Raw genomic sequence first — 20,704 nt, 5'->3', positions numbered from 1 at the left:
TCAATGCAGCTTTAGTTAATCTTTTGCAGACAAAATGTACTGAGAAAGCTTGTCTCTTGGTTCATGAACTAAGTGATTTGATTTAAATGTCACAAACGGCACACATGACATGACAAAGTGACAGGAAGTGGAAACAGCCAAAACAATCTTGCTTTCTCTGTGGAAGACTTACTTCTGTAAACACAAGCCCCACTGTGTGCTGGATTTATGATTACATCAGCATGTTTAAGTGCAAGTTTTCTGTTACAGATTAATTTCCTGTCTAGTCTTAATAGAACTGAGCTACTCTGTGCTCAGTTATCATGAATATGCTGAAAATATGTTTTGTTTTGTTTTTTTTTCTTCTGTAGTCAAACCTTGTGATGAATTTAAGTGCACCATCCATTAGGTGCATTAGTCACTCCTGGCAGGGAAGACCTGTGCCTCATACAACTGCACTTTACTGCACCACCTAAATGGAAAAACACTGAGAAACACTGTGTGTGTGTGTGTGTGTGAGAGAGAGACCAGATCTTATACTTCAGTCTAAGTGATAAAGTTCACGCGGCTCCCTTGTTTTTAAGAATCGTGGCAGGTCTATAAAACAGGACATGACCCATTTTAAAGCACAACAATGAAGTCAGAACCGATGAGTTGATCATTGACTGTGACTTCCATGTATCTTTATTCTCTCTCTCCATTCCCCACCTTTACCTCTTGCCACCTCTGTTCCCCCAGGAGGTTATGATGAGTACAGCGCCGGTAGCAGCAGCAGAGCAGCCGGTATGAACGGGAGCGGCCCCACTAAGCTAGTGGACCCTTTGGAAGACCCGCTGCCTGGGGTGGGCACCTATGAAGACTTTAACACCATCGACTGGGTCAGGGAGAAGAGCAAGGACCGCGACAGACACAGAGAGGTATGCAGTAAATTTGAAGAAATAGAGCGAGATAAAACAAGAACCTGGGTTAAAGAAGTGTTTACTTTGGGATTAGAAGGCATGTGCGTTCTGTTGAAGGTGTTAGCATGGAGGAGTCACTAAGGCGAAGCAGAGTCGGGTTCAATTCTCTGGAGGAAAGTGAACGCTCTGCTACAAAGGAGTCAAAGAACCTTGCATCAAATGTTGACAATTTAAAAACCAGGACTGAAACGATTAATCTGATTAATTGTGATGAATCAAATTAGGAATTGATTAATCATTAACTCTTCTCTAAAAAGGTTATTTTCTGAAAGAACTACGTATTAAGAGCTATTATTAAGGCGAAACAGTATGAAAAATAAAGAGAGTTAGCATTTAAGGTAAAAAAAAAAACTTTGTAAATTAGGGCTGCAGCTAACAATTATTTCAGTTATCAATTTATTCTATAGATTATTCTGATGATTATTCGATTAATCAGATTTAAAAAAACGGCACACTCTGCAGATTTCTCATTTAAACTTATTTTATACAATATTGGAAGTACATTAAAATATGCTAACAAACAATTAAATTCTTTTTGAAATAACAACTTTACAGACAGGCATTTTTTCTGAATCCCATATGCAACATGTATATATTTTTTGCACAGTTTTGGCTTAATTACTGCTCTGTTTTTTTCTTTCAGAAAAAGGACTTTCTTTAGGCTGTAAACCCCAGCTAATGATTAATCAATTATTAATTTAGTTGATACGTAAGTAAGAAGCAATATCAGAAGGCGTTGTCTTACTTTTCTGTCACCGTGCAGATCACCAATAAGAGCCGAGAGTCGACTGTGGCCCTGCTGCACAGCGTCAGCGACGCCTTCTCCGGATGGCTGCTCATGCTTCTGGTGGGACTCATGGCAGGTAGTTCACACACTCAACCTTTACATAATTACTAGCTTACCTAAATGGTGGGTGGATGTACATTACATCTGATGAGATGCTTGGATGCTTAAAGCTTGCAGTTAAATCGTCAAACACTGGGTGTTCAGCACAATTATATTCCAAAATACTTTATTCATCCTAAATGTTGTAGCTGATATCAGTCATTACAGCAATGATTCATCATTCTTGAAAGCAGGTAGAGTTAAAATGAGTCATACTTACAGTGTCAATCCTCCAGACAAAGCTCTGTTAAATCCAGAGTGGTTCTTCGGTTTGGGGCCGCTTGCAGCAGTTCAGTTTTGATTTCCCACAACGTGAAAAACTGCAGGTGTAGAGTCACAAGATAGAACTGGGATAGCACTGAAAATAGGCATGGTGACTTTTTCTTTTTTAAAGAAAGTGATTATTCTGCAGATTGACCGGAAGCCCAGCAGGAAACTTGACTTAGGTCTCAGGGAAAGCAGGCCAAGCACTTTGCTGAAGAGTTTACACTTTTTGTAACATAACAGTAGCAAAGTTAAGTGTGTTTTTCTACTATTATACAAAAGAACTACACAAAGTATTACATAATTGTTATGGATAAAGCAGGGGAGAAACTTGAAGCGCAAGCTTCTTTTTCTTAATGTCTGAATTTAACACAACTCCTAACCCGCATGGACCAACCATCTATACCGACAGATCAGGCAAGGAGGGTATTATTCAGAGAAGCAGCCATTAGATCCTCAGCTCAGGCTGGGAGAACCTGTGGACAGAATAACCAGGAGTCAAACCCAGGACTACCATGTCGCTTCGACATAACCTGGAGGAAGATCTGTTGTTCAGATTAGACAGTTTGATCATGTAAATGTAACTGTTTTCCCTACATTCAAATCATTGTGTGTGAGGGAGAGCTATGTCTCAACACATCTTCTAGTTAACTGTCCTTATTGGGGGTATAATTACTTTGTCAATGCACTCCATGTTAGCTTGGAAAACAGTTAAGGATGCTCATATACTTAAATCGGCTCAGAACACAACAAAATGGCAACTTGGAAAAAATATGGTGCGCTCAACCACAAATTGCCTCCATCCTGAGCTCTGCGTTCTGTCCCACAGGTGCTCTCGCTGGTGGTATCGACATCGCAGCTCACTGGATGACAGACCTGAAAGAAGGGGTGTGTCTCATTGGCTTCTGGTTCAACCACGAGCACTGCTGCTGGACGTCTAATGAGACGACTTTCCAGGAGAGAGACCGCTGTCCGCAGTGGAAGAGCTGGGCTGAACTCATAGCAGGAACGGCTCAGGTAGGACGCCGTTCCATAGGGTCACACGTATTGATAAATATTATGGGATTGGACATCATGTAACTTATTGTGCGCCACACATGTGCCATTGCTGTACATTGAGTCAGCAATGTGGTTGGAAAATGATATGATCACGCAAAGAATCTAACAAAAGGGACGCAATGTTTTTGCTATTGTCAACAAGATAACACGGTCCCAGGGTATGATATTTCACAGATCAGTGTGAATTTAAAAAAAAGTGAGGAAGTGGTTAGTTATGCTAGCTTGACTATTACAACTTAACATGTAGATGTGCTGTGGAATTCAATTTGTTTTGGTTCAGTTTAAAAAAAAAAAAAAGGTGACCCATACACCCATTTTCTGAAAGATCATCAGTAGACCAGGTGTTTAAACGAGCCAATCAACGACCACTGTGTTGAGACGATGACTTCTTAACCATTGCAAAAGTACCAAAAAAAAAACCCCATCAACCCTGAGAACATGAAACTGTAATGGACTGAATTCTTTGTTTTGGTGTTTTTGCGTACTTTGTTTGTGTGGAAAATGTTTTTGTGTATTTTTGATGTCAATTCATGATACACTTGAACATAATCTCTGCTCAGTGGATGTGTGGAGCTGTTGTCAGTCGGTTGTCATGGCAACGGGACTGTTGAGAAAAGAGCGAGAAACAGTAGAACATAAATGGGTTTAAGTTGTTTTTCACGCCCGTTAATCACCGTTATTTTCCCTTTGCTGGGGCTCTCTGCAGCTGCTGTAATTTCTAAAAGTTCAATAAGCGACAAAAACTGAAGTACCGTACTTCCCTCATTTGTTCGTAAAACACGGCGATATTCACAACTGTTATCAAGCAGCTGAATGTGTTTTATTGTTTTTAGGAACATCTTTGAGTTCTGCTCTAAACAGACATAAATGTGAACATCTTGATTCTAATTGTGTTACAAATACAACATAAGGAGCTTGAGAACCTTTTATTTATTTATTTTTTACTCTATTTGCTCAACCAGTCTTTGGAAGCTGCATGTTTTTATGTCCTAATGAGAATCTCAGCGACTTGGACAGCAAGATAAATGATAATGACGCTTGGGTTCCATCTACTGGCTGCAACATGTCATCGTTAAAGACAACACTTTTTTTTTTTTTCTCTGACTGGATTTATATTTTCATGTACTTCAGTATTAAGGTTAATAAATGTGCTTGTTGTGTTTTCAGGGCCCGTTTGCCTACATAGTGAACTACCTAATGTACATATTTTGGGCTCTGCTCTTCTCATTCCTGGCTGTGACGCTGGTCAGGGCCTTTGCTCCATATGCCTGTGGATCAGGAATACCAGAGGTAACAGTGGACATCATGTTGCTACACCAATCTGTTTTATATCTATATATTCTTCTGTCACTGACTGAATTTCTCTTACAGTTGCAACCACATATTTACGTACACTGCAAAAGAAGAACAAACCCTTTTTCTCTGTGTCTGACTTTAAATCAGACTAAACTTTTCCTGTTTTAGATCAGATGGGAGATCCAACATTATTTCTATATACTAAATAGCAGAATTTGATTTTCATCTAGTCTTTATCAGGTTCTAAATGTGTTTAAATCAAGTGCACTCTGGTAACTCCCAGGAGTTTATTCTGTATGACTTTTTAGTGTCTGCCCTCTTTGTTAAGGGAGTTTGACCCACTTTTCTGTGCAACATTTCTGCCTAGATGTTTGTTTCGTCAACTACTGATTGAGATTTGGACCTTTGCTGAGCTACTGCAATGCCTTAATCTTAATGAGCAGATAAAGGTTTTTTTTTAAAAAAAAAACAAAAAAAACTCTTTTGTGTTGTCTCAAAAGTCTCACTGATTGATCCGTCTCGGAATAAAAAACCCAAACGAAGCTGTCGGCCTCTCGCTGCGGCTAGTTTCACGTACTCAGATCATTTTCTCCTCTGACTGTAATCTCTCGCAGGTCAGACTCTGGTCAGGAGGCCCGCGGTCAGGAGATTAATGTCTTATTTGAAAGAAAATATTCTCAAAAAAAAAAAAGGGGGGACTTATTTCACCCCCCCCCCCCTTTTTTTAAGGGTTTTTAACTCTGAGAGAGAGAGCAGACACACATCTGAAGCGATTCCTCACCAAAGTCTAAACATGTCATTGTCTTTGGAATGGAAAACCTATCCGTTCACACCCCTCTTTCTCTCTCTCCCTGTCGTTTTCAGATTAAAACAATCCTCAGTGGGTTCATCATTCGTGGCTACCTGGGGAAGTGGACCTTGATCATAAAGACCATCACTCTGGTTTTAGCCGTCTCCTCCGGCCTCAGCTTGGGGAAGGAGGGACCTCTGGTTCATGTGGCCTGCTGCTGTGCCAACATTCTCTGCCATCTGTTCACCAAATACCGCAAAAACGAGGCCAAACGGCGAGAGGTGGGCTTCAGAGAATGTGATATGCTGTTATGTTTACTGGTAGAATGAAGGTTTATTTTCCTTTTTTGTTGTTGGACATCACCAAGTGATTGTTTGGGGTAGATTGAAGTTTAAGCAAACGTAACAACTAACATTTTGAGAGTAAACATAAATTAATCATTTTCTCTAAAACAATCGATCTGCAATTGCATCAACATTTTAGCTTATGCAACACAAATAATTGGACAGATAAAAACCAGCTAAAGCTAACTAGAGCATATCTTGTTTACTTCATCAGATAGATAAAGGAAAACACATTTTTATTTTTGTGCACCGTAAGATTAGATGTGAAATTTATTTCTTCAATATCATTATTTGTGAAGAAAAATCTGCAGTTTATAGATATATGTTGATTTACTTTATTGATACTGGAAATACCCTAGTTTCACACATCTTCCCTTAGTAACAACTTCCACACTGAAGAGTGTTGTCGTTACTTCTCGGTTGTGGCGTTTCGACTGATTCAATCTTTCCAACTGGCAAATCGTAAACATCATCCGTTCCTGGTCAGCAGATGTTTCCCCTGTGCTTCTGGTTCTGATGGATCCCATCTCCGTCGTTCTGAAACGCTCTTTGTTTCTTCCCCTCTTCCTGCAGGTTCTATCGGCAGCAGCCGCAGTCGGAGTGTCCGTGGCTTTCGGTGCTCCCATAGGAGGAGTCCTGTTCAGTCTGGAGGAGGTAGGTAGGAAGTTGAGAAATAAGCCATGAGCTGAAGTGTGCATACCCGTCTCCTTGTCCTGCCACAGAGCCAGTAAAGTTATCGGCACCAGATGACACAGACGATTTGAATTAGTCACGTCTTGCTTTCCCTCCTTGTTTGTTCTCTCCCAGCCATGTGACTTTGTACTGGAGCGAACGCACGCTGGCAGCTAATTAAGACGTGATAAACTGGGAATAAACGCTTGCTGCAATAGTTTGGAGAGTCAGTGTATTCTTGGCAGCTTTTGGTTATTAAATAACGAAATGTTCAATGACAGAAACAATTTACGATGTATTGAGGGGAGTGCATTATGCCAGATCTGCTTCAAAATTGAATTCATTTTAGTCTTGTTTATTTTCTAAAGATGTTTTCTGTGTACTAGTAGGCACTTAAAATGAAAATAAGTGTACAGTGGCTTGCAAAAATATTCATACCCTCTAACGTTGTCTCATTTTGCAATCACAAATTTCAGTTTTTACGTGACAAAACAACATAAAAGAGTTTGTAATTAAGACGTAAAAGAGAAATAAAATGATACAAAACATGTGGAAGAAGAGATTCTTGTAAAGAAGAGAGAAAAACAATTATTTTTCAACTGCATGCATAGTACTATGTGTCATTGAGAAGTAAAACTGAACATTTAGCAATGCTTTGTGTTGGTTTATAACATAAAATCCAAGTTTAATACATTGTAATGCAGCAAAATGTGATAAACATGAAGGGGTAAGAATGTATTTCCAAGACACAGTAGTATTTTTACAGCTTCTGCCACTGAATCAATATTTTTAATAATTTTTTGCGCATATATAGGCAAAAATCCCAACCTTTTGCTTACTTCCTGCTTCTCTTGATTCTCCCCAAGGTGAGTTATTACTTCCCCCTGAAAACCCTGTGGCGTTCGTTCTTCGCCGCCCTGGTGGCGGCCTTCACCCTGCGCTCCATCAACCCGTTTGGAAACAGCCGCCTGGTGCTGTTTTACGTGGAGTTCCACGCCCCGTGGCACCTGGTGGAGCTGGCACCTTTCATCCTGCTGGGGATATTCGGCGGCCTCTGGGGGACGCTGTTCATCAAGGCCAACATCGCATGGTGCAGGACGCGTGAGTGCTGCCTGTTTTATCCTTTTTTCCTCTTTGTGTTTTGTTTGGGTGTGTTTTTATGTGTGTGTGTGTGTGTGTGTACTAATCGGCTTGTCCGTGTGCGTCCTGCAGGGAAAACCACTCGGCTCGGGCACTACCCGGTCATCGAGGTGCTGCTGGTCACCGCGGTGACCGCCCTGCTCGCCTTCCCAAACAGTTACACCAGAATGAGTGGAGCTGAGCTCATATCCGAGCTTTTCAACGACTGCTCCCTGTTGGACTCCTCTCAGCTGTGTGGCTACAAGCAGGTCAGCAGGTGGCTCTTTGTCTCCGTAAGACAAGTTAAGTTGTAGATAATGTATCATTTTTCTCTTTTTTAAAAAATCTTCCCTTCCAGCCGGTCAACACGTCAGAAACGGGCGTAGATAACAGCCTGGCTGACCGGCCAGCAGGGCCAGGCCTCTGCACGGCCCTGTGGCAGCTGGCCCTGGCCCTCATCTTCAAGATCCTGATCACTGTCATCACTTTTGGCATGAAGGTCAGTTCAGGACATGTGAGCTCTCGCTTTCTGCAGCCCGCAGAAATGAGGCTGCAGAAACGGCCTCGTTTTGGCGCGTCGTAGACGTTTTATATCTCCATTTGTACTGAGCTGCTTGTTAAATTGTCATCGCTCCGCTTTGAACTCATCGTGGTTTTTTTTTCCCCCTGCGGACTCTGTGGGAGTGCTAAGCATGTGAGGAGACCACAGCTACCACTGTGTTCACTATACGAAACTGCAGCCACATTTTAAAGACATGCTTCCCTTTCATTCATCATGAACTTTTTTTCAGTAGAAATTGAAAAAGTGTCGGAAATACAAGACCCTTTTCTTTCTTTAGTGATGTTATCTGTTTGTAAAAGAGTTTTATGTGTGTAAGAGCGTTTTCACAACTGATAGTCCGATTGATTGGTTTGATTGTGTCTCCGAAGATTCAGGTTGCAGATCCCTGATCTAGCAGATGGAAAGGGTGATCCTATCTCGATACAGCAGCTAAAACTTTTAAGTGCAGTATTATAATTTTTAATTCGTTGTTAAAATAAAATTGTGAAGATTTTAAAAGATATCTACCATTGAATATTTACTCAGGCAAACTGCATTGCGATTTTGGTCCCAAATCAAACCAAGTCTACCGGACTATAAGATGTGAAAACGCCCTAAATTTAGGCACCTTCTCACTTTGCTTTTTAAACTCTGTTCTGGTGGAAAACTGCATTCTTAAAGCCTCCTGACTCTTTTCCCAGGTTCCCTCTGGCCTCTTCATCCCCAGCATGGCGGTGGGAGCGATAGCTGGCAGACTGCTGGGCGTGGGCATGGAGCAGCTGGCCTACTACAACCATGACTGGCTACTCTTTAGAGGGTGGTGCTCCCCAGGAGCCGACTGCATCACACCGGGCCTTTACGCAATGGTTGGGGCCGCTGCTTGTTTAGGTGGGGGGCTTCGTCTTCTCTGGATTTTTGCTGTTTCAGCCCAGTTCAGTTTATTTATGCAGCTCGGCGTTATCTCTTGCACTTTACATGAGACATTCAGGAGATCTGGGTTGTGACGGGGAGGAAAAATTTTACAAATGTCTTGTTGGGCGGTTTCCTCTGAAAGTCCGGAAGCAGCTTGGAGTTGATGAAAAGCAGGCAGCTGCTTGGCCGTTCGATAAAGACATCTTGTAGTCTCTCTGTGGGATGGTATTCTGAGAATGTAGAGCTTGAACATGCTAAGCTGGTTGAGATTGTGTGTTCAGTCCTTCCTGGAAATGTTTTTAGAAACTAAAAAAGGCAGCGATGGGAAGATATAGATGTAGGTAGAACAAATGTCAAGTAGTTTTAGTTTGTGTGTATAAATTATTAACCACTGAGGTTTATTCAACAAGAGACAATACCTAACTTTGCATTTTAAATTGGAGAAGTTGGGGGCAGGGTTAGTAATTGAAAGAAATTAAAATGTATTATTTCAAACATTTATTCTCCATGTGCTATAATGATTTTCTACAAATTTTTCTATAACTTTGTGACATTAGTGACCTTATTTTGATTTCGTACTGGAAAAAAGCAGGAAATTAAGTGTGCTCCTTTTTATTGAAAATTAAGATTGGTAAACAAAACAAATATATAAACAAAGTTTATATATATTTAAACTTGTTACTGAGAGATATTTTTGATTTATTCTTATTACTTAATGTAAATTTGATCCTTTAAATGCTTCCTGTTAGATTTTACCCTTAGTTAGATAAAAAAAAAAAATCTGATAATTGCTTTCCTTCACAGAACAGAGTGAGTTAAATAGTAAACAATCTTGGATCTGAATATTTAATCACAAGGTATACAAAAAAAACTGCATGTTGCATGTTAGTCAGCTCTGCTTCTGCTGTTTCTTTTTTCTTGTGTCTGTGCTGCACACATTTTTTAGCAGTTGCGTTTAGGTTTTTACTGAAGTTTCTATCAAGCTAAAAACTGAAGAACCACGAGCCACTGTGAGCTTATTTGCACACAAACCTCATTAAATGAAATCTGTTCATTTTTGACAGGCCAGACAAAAGGCATCGTTGACTTATTGGCCGGTCTTACAGGAAACCGAAAGAGTTTTAACATTCCTTGAGTTAACATCAGGAGGCAATTCAGGGAGCGGTATTATCTGTTGCATTTTTGACATCTTAACGAGCTCGTTTTCATTCCTCGAAAATGGTTGCCGGACCCTCGGCGTAAATCTCCTGTCCAGCTGTCGTCAGAAGGACGAGGCTGCCAAGAGACATGTGATTGAATTCAGACTGACGCCATGTACCTCGATGCAACTGCAATCGTTTCTGTTTTTTTCCTGAAGCTGCAACAATCAGGTGGCTGGTGTTTTGTGTGGACGAAGTCTAATGTTGTTCCGACCCGTGTCCCGTTGCAGGTGGCGTGACCAGAATGACGGTGTCGCTCGTGGTCATCATGTTTGAGCTGACCGGCGGGTTGGAGTACATCGTTCCCCTCATGGCCGCAACCATGACCAGCAAATGGGTGGCAGACGCCTTTGGAAGAGAGGGAATTTATGAGGTGAAGTGTCTGCAAACAACAACTTGATTTTTGTGTATTCTTTAGCCCTCATTTCCGGCTAACAATCCGATCGAAAGGTGTGAACGAGTGGCTCTGCTTCTGCATGTTCTTTTTCCTGGTGCATTTGCATTTATTTTTTGTTCCCCTGACATGTCTATTTCTGTATGTCTAATCCAGCTAAAGCAGAAAGATTCACTCATTTGTATCTGCAGGCTCACATAAGGCTGAACGGTTACCCGTTCCTGGAGCCGAAAGAAGAGTTTGAGCACAGCAGCCTGGCAGTGGACGTGATGAGGCCGAGGAGGGGGGACCCTGCTCTGGCTGTGCTCACACAGGACAGCATGACTGTAGGGGAGGTGGAGGTAAAAAAAAAAAAAAACCCTGTGCAGCAGCAGGGCTACCAACTAAAGATTACTTTAGTAATCGATTATTCTATCGATTTATTCTATTAATCAATCGGATGAAAGAATTGACACATTCTGGAGATTTTTCATTTAACAACTCAAGCTGTTTTTTTATACAATATCAAAAATTTGATAAAAATGTAAAAAACTAATTATTCAAGTCCTTTTATAATATAGAAAGTTTTTTTTTTTTTTTTTTTTGCCTGAAATGCAACATAAAGCATTCCTTTAGTGTGCGCTTTCTCATTTATATGTCGATCATTTGAAAAGTTCAGCCTTTTTGGTTTGATTTAACATCAATACATCCAACTATTGATGTTCTGTTTGACTTAACATCAATATTTAACATCAATCTGTTTTTATTTTTAAAATGATCTGATTAGTAATTTTATATCATAAGGTGCTTAAGAGATATTGTCCTTTACATAATTTGAACAAGGTGCAGCTATGCCACTTGAAAAGTTCTGGGTAGAACATATTTACAGACAAAGGTTATTTTTATGTCTAAAATGCAAAATGTACATATTTTTTGTGCAGTTTTGGCTTAATTACTGCTCCGAGTATTGCTTTTAGAAAATTGTCTTTTTTGAATTTGTTACTCCAGTAACGATTAATCGCTTACTAAATTAGTTGATGATTGATTTCAATAATTGATTAATCACAATTAATCCGATTAATCATTTCAGCCCTACTATGGTAACGCCATACATAAAGCATGGCACTTTGTAAAAGTATTCATACCTGATGGAAAAGAATATCAATTAAAGTTAAAGCACGTTCTAAAAAGTATGAAAGTAAAAGCATGCCATACTTTATGGATCTTTATATGTAAAAAAAAAACAAAAAAAAAAAAACATTCAAAATCACATCTGCTTTTGGCTTCACTTTGTGATTTGACATTTTCACACAAAACCTCAGTAGAATACCTAAAGTTTGTGTTTGCATTGTGACAAAGGGTGGAGGAGTTCATAAGGTGTGAATACATTTTCAAAGCAATCTCTTTTTATGTTTACGTTTGAATGATGTCTTGTTTTCCACACGATAACTCCTAACGTTTTTGTTTTTTTGCTTGTTTTTTTTTTCCGTAGACGTTAGTAGAGAGCACGCACTACAGCGGCTTCCCTGTGGTCATCTCGCAGGAATCCCAAAGGCTGGTGGGATTTGTGCTCAGAAGAGACCTGCTCATATCAATAGGTTCGGATTGCGACTGAATTACAAACATTAATTTAAATAAATAATCAAACTGTATAATTTTATGTGATTGTGAGGATTGTAGCAGTTGAGACTCTTTTTGTTGTCAATAAGTCCTGGTTTAATAGGCTTCTGATCAATTCTTGTATACCTTAGCAAATATTTGTCGCAGTTTTAGCCTTTGAAGCTGTTATTTTACTGGTTGAAGTGTAAAACGTTTGGTCTGGAATGCCAATGAGCTCTTCATCTGGATTTCCTCCACTCTGCGTCTCCTATCAGATAACGCCCGGAAGCGTCAGGACGGCATCGTCAGCGCCTCCCTGGTGGTCTTCACAGAGCACTGCCCTGCTCAGCCGCCCGAAGCGCCCCCTCCCCTCCGCCTCCGAGGCATCATGGACCTGAGCCCCTTCACCGTCACGGACCACACGCCCATGGACATCACCGTGGATATTTTCAGGAAACTGGGGCTCCGCCAGTGTCTGGTCACACATAACGGGTATGATTTTCATTGTGTTGTACAATGGACACCCACGGAAAGAGGGATGTTTAAAGAAAAAGGTTTTAAGATAAATCTAGCTTTTATTGAAAATAGGTTATTGCAAATTTTATTGAGTTCCTCACTCTTAGATTGGGTTTTTTTTCAATATGGACCTCTGGTTTTTAATCTGGGGCTGTTTAAGAGGCCACACATAGAATTGGAAGTTTCTATTTTTACATTTTACAAACAATCACAGATCACAAACAATGCTTTTAAAGAATCTGTGTTCCATGTAGCATAATTCAAACCACCTTTCAACAGGGTGGATTTTGAACTGTGCCAGATGTCAAAATGGTACGTCCTGTGACATAGCACACTGTCTAATCAGAAGCCAACTTCCGCGTTGGTGGCTTGTGATTTGCGGAACGTACATATAAAAAAAACCAAGCTTTTAAATGTTTTGTATTCAGTAGTCTAGAAGGTTCTAAAAGCTGGAGGAAAAATGTGAACTTTTGCTTCTCAAAAATCTTATCAGATGCCAGGACGATGGTGAAAGAAAAAGGTAAAAGAAAAAATGAAAGAATTGAGAATAAAGCTGCTGTCACACAGTTAACCATTTTGCCATATATGCAAGCAGATTGAAAAACACGTATTACACAGGGCCAAACATGAAAAAATAAGGTGATTTATTGGAACTTTAAAACCTGTCGCATCTTTGAAGTGTTGTGTCCTCCCTTCCTGAATATTGCACGTACAATGGGATAAAATTCAGTTTTCTTCTGTCAGGAATTTGTACATTGCTTCACTGTGGCGTCACTTTCTATTTACTTTTACAATTTAAGCTTGTTGTCCAGGTATAAAAAAAACAAATGGCCTTTTTACCGCCCAGAAGTGCTCGAATAATAATCTGACGTAATCAGAAAATTGGTCATGCCATCAGTTTCCCTTTGAGTTTTAATCACTCCCTAGAATGCATAGGTGACTGAATCTTCCTCAGTGTAAACTGAGTATTTGCATAATGTCTCATGAGATTAAGTAATGTTATAATTATTGACGCAATGTTTGAGCAGTTGTGTTAAAACGCTGTACCAGTTGGATTTTCACTGGGCAGACGAGGTTAAACCCAAACGCCCGACGTGGCGTCTTTCTGGGTTGAATGGCTTTTACAATGGAAACGGACAAAAAAAGTTGGCATTTTTGTTTTTTCTATAACTTCCCAGCAATAGATATTGCTGTTGGGCCTTTACAGAATTTTTAGCCAAGTTAGTCCCCTGTGAGGCCATACGACAAACACCTGAACTGGGATGTTCTTCTGTGTGTGTTGGAAAATCGGGATACATTTCTGTTCAGAGAGCCAGAAATTGGACTCAGTCTGCTGCTCGGCTGATTGTAAAAGTTACCTCATTTTGTCTGAAATCATTTCCACCCCCTGCTCCACCGAGGCCCACTAACCTGAACACGTCACCCCACAGTACAGCTGCGTGTCAGACTTTATACAAGTCTAATATTGTTCTCTTAGAATCAGACAAACGGACCTCAACAAAAGATACAACCACAAAAAGTGTTTTAGTCCTCTATCTCTTCCCCTCTCGAATTTGTTGAAACTCGGCTTTCGGGGCGGTTTGGAAGTGGAAGTCTACTTGCATTCTCACGATTTCACCGCCAAACAACTTCCACGTACACATGTTGTGGTCTTCCTTTGTTATTTTCTGTCTTTGGCACATTGTGTTCATTTTCAGGAGGAATGCCACCACCGGCGTAGGCTGTGGCCAGGAGAGTTTCAACTTCAAAGTCTTAGTCTAAACAGTTTCTTTGTGGGTGTTGGTGTGAAACGGCAGTTTCTTGTTCTGTTTTACAGTTTCCAGGGAATTGAAAAGTAAGCGCAAAGTCTTTCAGATTAGTTTTAGCAAAATGTCCCTTTAACATTCCCCTTGGGGTTGCGGTTTAGAGCTTCTTCATGCCTCTTTAAGTGAAATGTCTTTGTTGGATCAAAGGAAATCATGAGCAGAAGCGTCTCAGTCCGTTTATACTTCCCAGCATCGTGTTCTGCCTCTGGCAGGCCGTCGACAGGCACAACTGGCCCCTGTAGGATTCACACACATCTGCTTTAGACGCTCTGCTCTGGGGCCAACGGGACGAGGCCAAGGCTTTGATCAGAGTGGATCCCCATGTGAGGGTACAGAGGAATTTAGTTGATCAGCATTGGTGGAGAAAAAGAGATAACAATTTTAGTTTTAAACTGATATTGAAAGTAAGTGACTGTTTATTTTTTGGTTGAAATGAAGATAAAAGCTTGACCTTTTTTCTCAGAATTCCAACTTTAATCTGAGAAAAGTCAAAATCCTTTGTTTTTTCCCAGTAGCCCTAATCCTCTGTCGTACATTAAGATCTTGATGTGCTCTAAAATTAAAATAAATTTGACACCCTGCTCTAAGCTATTCCTTCCTTTCAGCTGAAGCAGGTTTGAATCTGTAGTTGACCTAAATTTGAAACTCAGGTCAAGAAAATATACGATGACGTACTTCAAGGGTGTAAGGCGGGTCAATGCGGGTTGATCCCAATTTCCTCCTGTTCTTCCATACTTGTTCGTCCCATTTTTCAACTTCTCTAGTGTCTATAAGAAGAAAACGATCTGTTTCTTTCTCTAGAATGTTTCCTTCAGAAGCTGATATTTAAAAAAACAACACAATAAACCATTTTCTCGTATTAAAAGTCCGAGATTAACCTCCAACTTAACTTAACTTAACTTTTTGTGTCTCGTCATCAGGAGGCTGCTGGGAATCATCACTAAAAAGGACATCTTGAAACACATGGCGCAGATATCCAACAGAGACCCTGACTCCATCCTCTTCAACTGAACTCCTTTCATTTGTCGCTTCCACCTCCTGTCCACGGAGCGGGACGGAGGACACAAACCAGCTCGGACACGCCTCACCTCTCCTCAAACCAGAGACCTCCAGCGTTCATTTGCACAAACAAGCCACGGTTGGCCGAGTTGAAATTCCTGTGAAATTTTTTATTTTTTTGGAGGCCCTCTTGGATCCAGTGAAGCAAAAGCTCTCTGTAGCAGTGACTCTCCCAGACAGCTTCAGTGGGTGTGGGCGACTAGTTTACATGTGCTCCTTTTGGCTCTTTCCTTTCTCTGCGTTTTTTTTTTTTTTTTCAAGGGGGAAACTCAGAAGAAGTCTGGAATCTTCCTCCTACTTTCTCCTGATACCGGGGGGGAGGAGATGATCCGACGTGACTGACGCTGAAACTAAAAGAAGAGGTGAAGAGAGAGGGAAAAAGCTTACAAAATGAAGTGGGTGAAAAGAAGATAGAGAGAGGTTTGGGAAGCTCCGTGAATGCCCCGGATCTGTCTTTGCAAGTCCAGACAAGACGCTGTTTTCCGGGAGCAGTGGCTGCACCGATGGCTCGCCCGCAAAACCAGAGGGGATCGATTCAGGATTTCGACGCAGAGGATTGCACATCTACACTCCAACGAAACAATGACGACAGCCTGGGAAGTCCCCAGAAATGTCTCCTAAGTGTTTGAGACTTTGGCGGCAGCATAGGAACCGACCGGCCACCGTCCGGGCCGGCACCGTAGCAGAACCGCTCTGGTCCAAACACCATGCCATGCCTTATGGGAGCGCCGCAGTGGAAGGGCTTAAAGAATCATGACACATTGATTTAATTTAATGTCAAATTGCCGATCCCACTAAATTATTACACTGATTTAAACAGATTGTGTTGTCTCTTTTTATGTTTACGTTTTTCCTTGTAGCTGGCTGACTTTAATTTGAACGTGCTACATTTAAAAAAAAATCCTATCTCATTTTTTGGGGGGGAAAAATGACTTAATCTATTATTTTAGGAAGCTGACCAAATAATAGTTGGGGTCAGTTTTAAGGTGAAAATATATAAGACATAAATATCGGTTGAGAGCCATAACAGTAAAATAAATATCAAATATTAGGCCAAATCTTTACATCGGTGCATCCCTACCTGCAAAAGTGACATGATGCGGAAAAGCTTGGGAGTTGTAAATACTTTTCGAAGTTGTCGTAATTAGTGGAATCGGGAAAATGCGTGGGGGGTCATTAGCTGCTGCTTGCTTTTGTTTCAGACATTTCATCCCCGTCCAGTCCTGCTCACAAATATTTCACGAGCTGAAAAATATTATCCTCGACTCAGTTTTTACAGTCCCAGAGGGTTCGTTTCTGATGACTCAATGCAGGGAAGCTGAGACTCGTAAAGTTTATCCGTTTTTAAAAAAAATCATATTTATTTATTTTTTTATTGATCCTTTGAGCTGATTTTCTGTTTTCCTTCCATCAGGGCGCAGAGCTGCTGCGCTCGGCCAGCACAAACACCGAGGCGAGGGCCGATAGAATTGATTTCAGGAAAACTCTTTGTCCTTTCAGAGCCAGCTTGGCACAGAAATGTGTCCTGGGAAGCCATGAAAACGTGTTTGTTCATTTAAAGGTGCAACTTTTATCCAACTCTGCCGCTCCATCGTTTCTATATGTTCAAATACATTTAAAAATACGCGGTTACAACAAAAAAAAGACTGAAGTTTGACTGTATTGGGTCAACATACAACCATTTATTTATTTATTTTTTGCAAAAATAATGAACTGAATCCGATTTATTACCAACCGTCAGATCCAACCGACAGAAGAAAACAAAGCAGCCCTCCGGAGGAGACTAAATGAATCCGGATTAATCAGATTTAGCTCTATAAAATCTAATCTAATGTTGGCGTATTTCTGCTTCACTCTTTATCAATCTGTCTGTTTCCATCTGTTATCCACAAATTTCTGTTTTTCATGCAATTCATGCTTTTCTTTCAGCGCCAGGAAGAAAAAACACAAACCCTGTTTCCATTTGTTCTGGATCAACCGTCTGAAGCTGAAATTTGTTTCGCTGCTGATTGTTTAATGGAGACGCATCACGAAGTTAAATCCTAATATTGAGACTTCTTGCGCAACCTCTAAATGATCGGAGAAGAAAATTGAATGATATTCGAAAAATTCTGAGTCATTCCTGGAGCCAAATTGCTGAGATGTACGTAGCTGCACTTCCAACTTCACAAGAGTTTTTGCTAGACTTAAACTAAAATTTGCATTTGGAGACATTTTAACCTGCCTTCGGAGCAACTGCTGAAGCGATATCACAAATATTGAATTTCTACATTTCAAAAATACAAGAGAAATTTTTTTGAATGTTGTTTAAGCCTCACACGTTTCCTCTCCACTTTCTCAAATATAACTAAAAATAAAATGAAGGCCGTTTTCACTGTTTGCACCATTACGCTTAATGGTAACCTTTAAAGAACTTTTCCAGCCTGTATTTGTTGTTGCTCCTCTACAGGTCTGAGCTACGGTGTAGGTCAGGGTGACACACATCTTGAAACATTTACCTCCCATACTTCCACAGCAGCTGCACGTCTCTGCAGACCCTAAGGAAACGTGTGAAAGGTAAAAAAAAAATACAAATAAAAGTTTTAAACAATAAATCCGAAGTGACGAAACTTCCTTTTAGCTTTGATGAGGGTAGTTACTCTCGCTTGGCTGAGTGTGGATGGGGTTTTAGTTCAGCTGTGGGTCATTCGAAGGGTTTCCCCAAGCTAGAGATTTAACCTATATTGTTTGTTTTTGCTAGGTAAAAACAAACAAAGAGCACAATTTCACCTTAAATATGAGATAATCTGCACAAATCAACTGCAGTTGCCACAAACCCCCGAAGCCGCCACTGAGTGAAGACAGTCAATTCCAGGAGAACATATAGGACAGCATTTCTGCAGAAAGAGAAAAGGGCAACACCAAAGAAGCTGCACAGAAAAAAAAAAAAATGTCAGTAAAGGAACGTCATACCTACAGATCAAACTAGAGTTTTATTTCTGTCAGGGTAGCATTTCTGAACATCAGTCAGTTTTTGACCAATTCTATAGGATGAGTGCTGAAGATAAAACTATTTTAGCCTTGTAATGAGTGATTCATCAGAGGAAACTTAACTTATTGTGGTCCAGCTAGAATCCACAACTAAATCGGACTTTGTAGACATTACTTTTTTTGACTGTCTGATAAACTTAAATAACTTGTACATGGTAGAGCTGAAAATACCTTCTCTGCTTGTTAGAGAGGAATTTCTACATGAATTACTCAGCAGGTGATTGGCCTACTTGAAGCTTTTTATTATCAGGCTTGTGCATGTATTGGCCCCAAAGGGTTTGAACAATGTCTGCTGTTGACCTGCGGAAGCCTGGACTTCAAAACCAACAAAAGCATCAATAAAATGACACAAAGAGGCCATTAGTCACCGAGAAAGGCTGGTGGTCTGATTTTAAAAAGCAAAGCCTTCGTGTAATTGGTGCAAAAATATCAATAGGGACTTAGCAGTCCAACGCCTTCCCGTTTCATCCACACACAGATTATTCATAGTGTTATATTATATTACAAACACACACTCTGGAGTGTTTTATTGAGATTTTTGGGATGTAGTTTATTTTTCTCGTGGGACTTTTCTGTCTGGCCAACGTTTGAGTCACACGCAGACGTCTTCATTACGTGCTGAGAGGCTACTGCTAACTAGCCGCTAGTAAGCCCTCGCTAGCTAGCTTGCTAGCTAGTGTTTTTGCACCTATCATTGGTAAGTAATTTCTGTTGTGATATAGGTAAGTTATAATACTCTTAAAAAGTCTTTACATTTGAGTTGGTCAAACCACCAGGAACACTAGAAGTGGAAGTAAACTTGAGCTGGGTTTTAATTTTTTATGGAGTTACAGCTGCAAGTATGTTTGGGGCACAGTTTAGATTTAGATTTGATTATTTTTATTCAATCAAAAAGCTCATTTCTGATAGGAAATGAGACGGGCATCTATGAAAAGATAAGAAAATGAGTTACGGGGGAGATATGCTTTCATTCACATTTTTAAGACATGGCATGTTGAAGTACAATAAATCCCCAATCTTTAGCTCTCTCCACACATTCTCAATCAAATTCAACTTCAAAATGTGAATATTGCTAGTCAGATTAGATTAAATATTTTGGTAAACTTTTTAAAAAAAAGAATATATATATACTGTATATATACAGACCAAAAGTTTGGACACACCTTTCTAATTCAATGGGTTTTCTTTATTTTCATGACTATTTATAAGGCAAGAAATCCCACTTATTAACCTGACGGGGCACACCTATGAAGTGAAAACCATTTCAGGTGACTACCTCTTGAAGCTCATCAAGAAAATGCAGAGTGTGTGCAAAGCAGTAATCACAGCAAAAGGTTGCTACTTTGAAGAAACTAGAATATAAGGGCTATTTTCAGATGTTTTACCCTTTTTTGTTTAGTGCATATTTCCACATGTGTTATTCATAGTTTTGATGCCTTCAGTGTGAATCTGCAATGTCAATAGTCATGAAAATAAAGGAAACTCATTGAATTAAAAGGTGTGTCCAAACATTTGGTCTGTACTGTATGTATATAAAATGTCTCATCCTGTCAAAATTGTAGAAAACCTGCTTTAAAATAATCAAGGGAAGAAAATGCATATGAAAACACCAACCCATAAATTGATATCTGCTGAGCTGTGATGGTTGTTAAAGAATGAGAGTTGTGCTGACGACCCGTTCACCGTCCTCACCGCGGACCACATCATGACCCCCGCAGTTAATTATGGTCACTTCTGACTCACGGTCTCCCGCAGCGAGTCAGAGCATGTGTCTGGCCACATAATCCCTGTGAGAAGGAATTCCTGCTCGCCGAAGATGGAGAGGAGGAGCGCGGTGATGGATGTGGGTGTTTTGCATATGGATTCATTTATTTGTTGCACATGTTTGTGTGTGTGTGTGTGTGTGTGTGTGCTGCCGAATTGAATGTTTACTGCAACGCTTCTTTTCTTTTTTAGTGAGGATTGAGTGTGTGTACGTCTCAGGAATGTGAGCACATTGTATCCAGCTTGTAATCACTCGGCGTAGGCTTGATCTTACGTCCTGCTCGCTTCCTGAGATTTCACATGGGGCTCGGGTTACAGACCTGCCTGCGGGTTCTGCGTTCTCGCACCTTGAACGCACTGTCCCTCTTTCTCTTTTCACCGACACGCACAAAGTATTTGGTCTTTCTCTCCATTTTAGAACTGTTGATTTTGTTTCTTTCTCGTGTTGTAATTGTGTTACTTTCTTATTAAATTTGCTTCTCTCATATCAGAATCCCCCTGTTCCCAGGCCTGCTATTGTATTGATGTGCATTACAAA

General features: G+C 40.3%; 1 protein-coding gene across 4 annotated transcripts in view; it reads left to right on the top strand.

Moving 5' to 3' along the window:
• The window catches only part of clcn5b (chloride channel, voltage-sensitive 5b), a 29,939-nt gene extending 13,746 nt beyond the window's left edge, over positions 1-16,193 (top strand). For all 4 annotated transcript variants that reach the window (XM_032582258.1, XM_032582259.1, XM_032582257.1 and 1 more), the window contains 15 exons: positions 718-896; positions 1,702-1,801; positions 2,918-3,105; positions 4,315-4,437; positions 5,308-5,514; positions 6,151-6,231; positions 7,116-7,350; positions 7,462-7,637; positions 7,727-7,867; positions 8,611-8,797; positions 10,251-10,393; positions 10,606-10,755; positions 11,886-11,991; positions 12,268-12,484; positions 15,234-16,193. In XM_032582258.1, coding sequence (XP_032438149.1) covers positions 718-896; positions 1,702-1,801; positions 2,918-3,105; positions 4,315-4,437; positions 5,308-5,514; positions 6,151-6,231; positions 7,116-7,350; positions 7,462-7,637; positions 7,727-7,867; positions 8,611-8,797; positions 10,251-10,393; positions 10,606-10,755; positions 11,886-11,991; positions 12,268-12,484; positions 15,234-15,324 — 2,324 coding nt within the window. In that variant the 3' untranslated portion in view covers positions 15,325-16,193. The remainder of the gene's footprint in view (positions 1-717; positions 897-1,701; positions 1,802-2,917; positions 3,106-4,314; positions 4,438-5,307; positions 5,515-6,150; positions 6,232-7,115; positions 7,351-7,461; positions 7,638-7,726; positions 7,868-8,610; positions 8,798-10,250; positions 10,394-10,605; positions 10,756-11,885; positions 11,992-12,267; positions 12,485-15,233) is intronic.
• The last annotated feature ends 4,511 nt before the right edge of the window (positions 16,194-20,704 follow it).

This window comes from Xiphophorus hellerii, chromosome 14, assembly GCF_003331165.1.
Source record: "Xiphophorus hellerii strain 12219 chromosome 14, Xiphophorus_hellerii-4.1, whole genome shotgun sequence".
In the NCBI taxonomy this organism is placed as follows: Eukaryota; Metazoa; Chordata; class Actinopteri; order Cyprinodontiformes; family Poeciliidae; genus Xiphophorus; species Xiphophorus hellerii.
The sequence above is the reverse complement of the archived record's forward strand: the minus strand, read 5'-3'. Positions and strand labels throughout refer to the sequence as shown.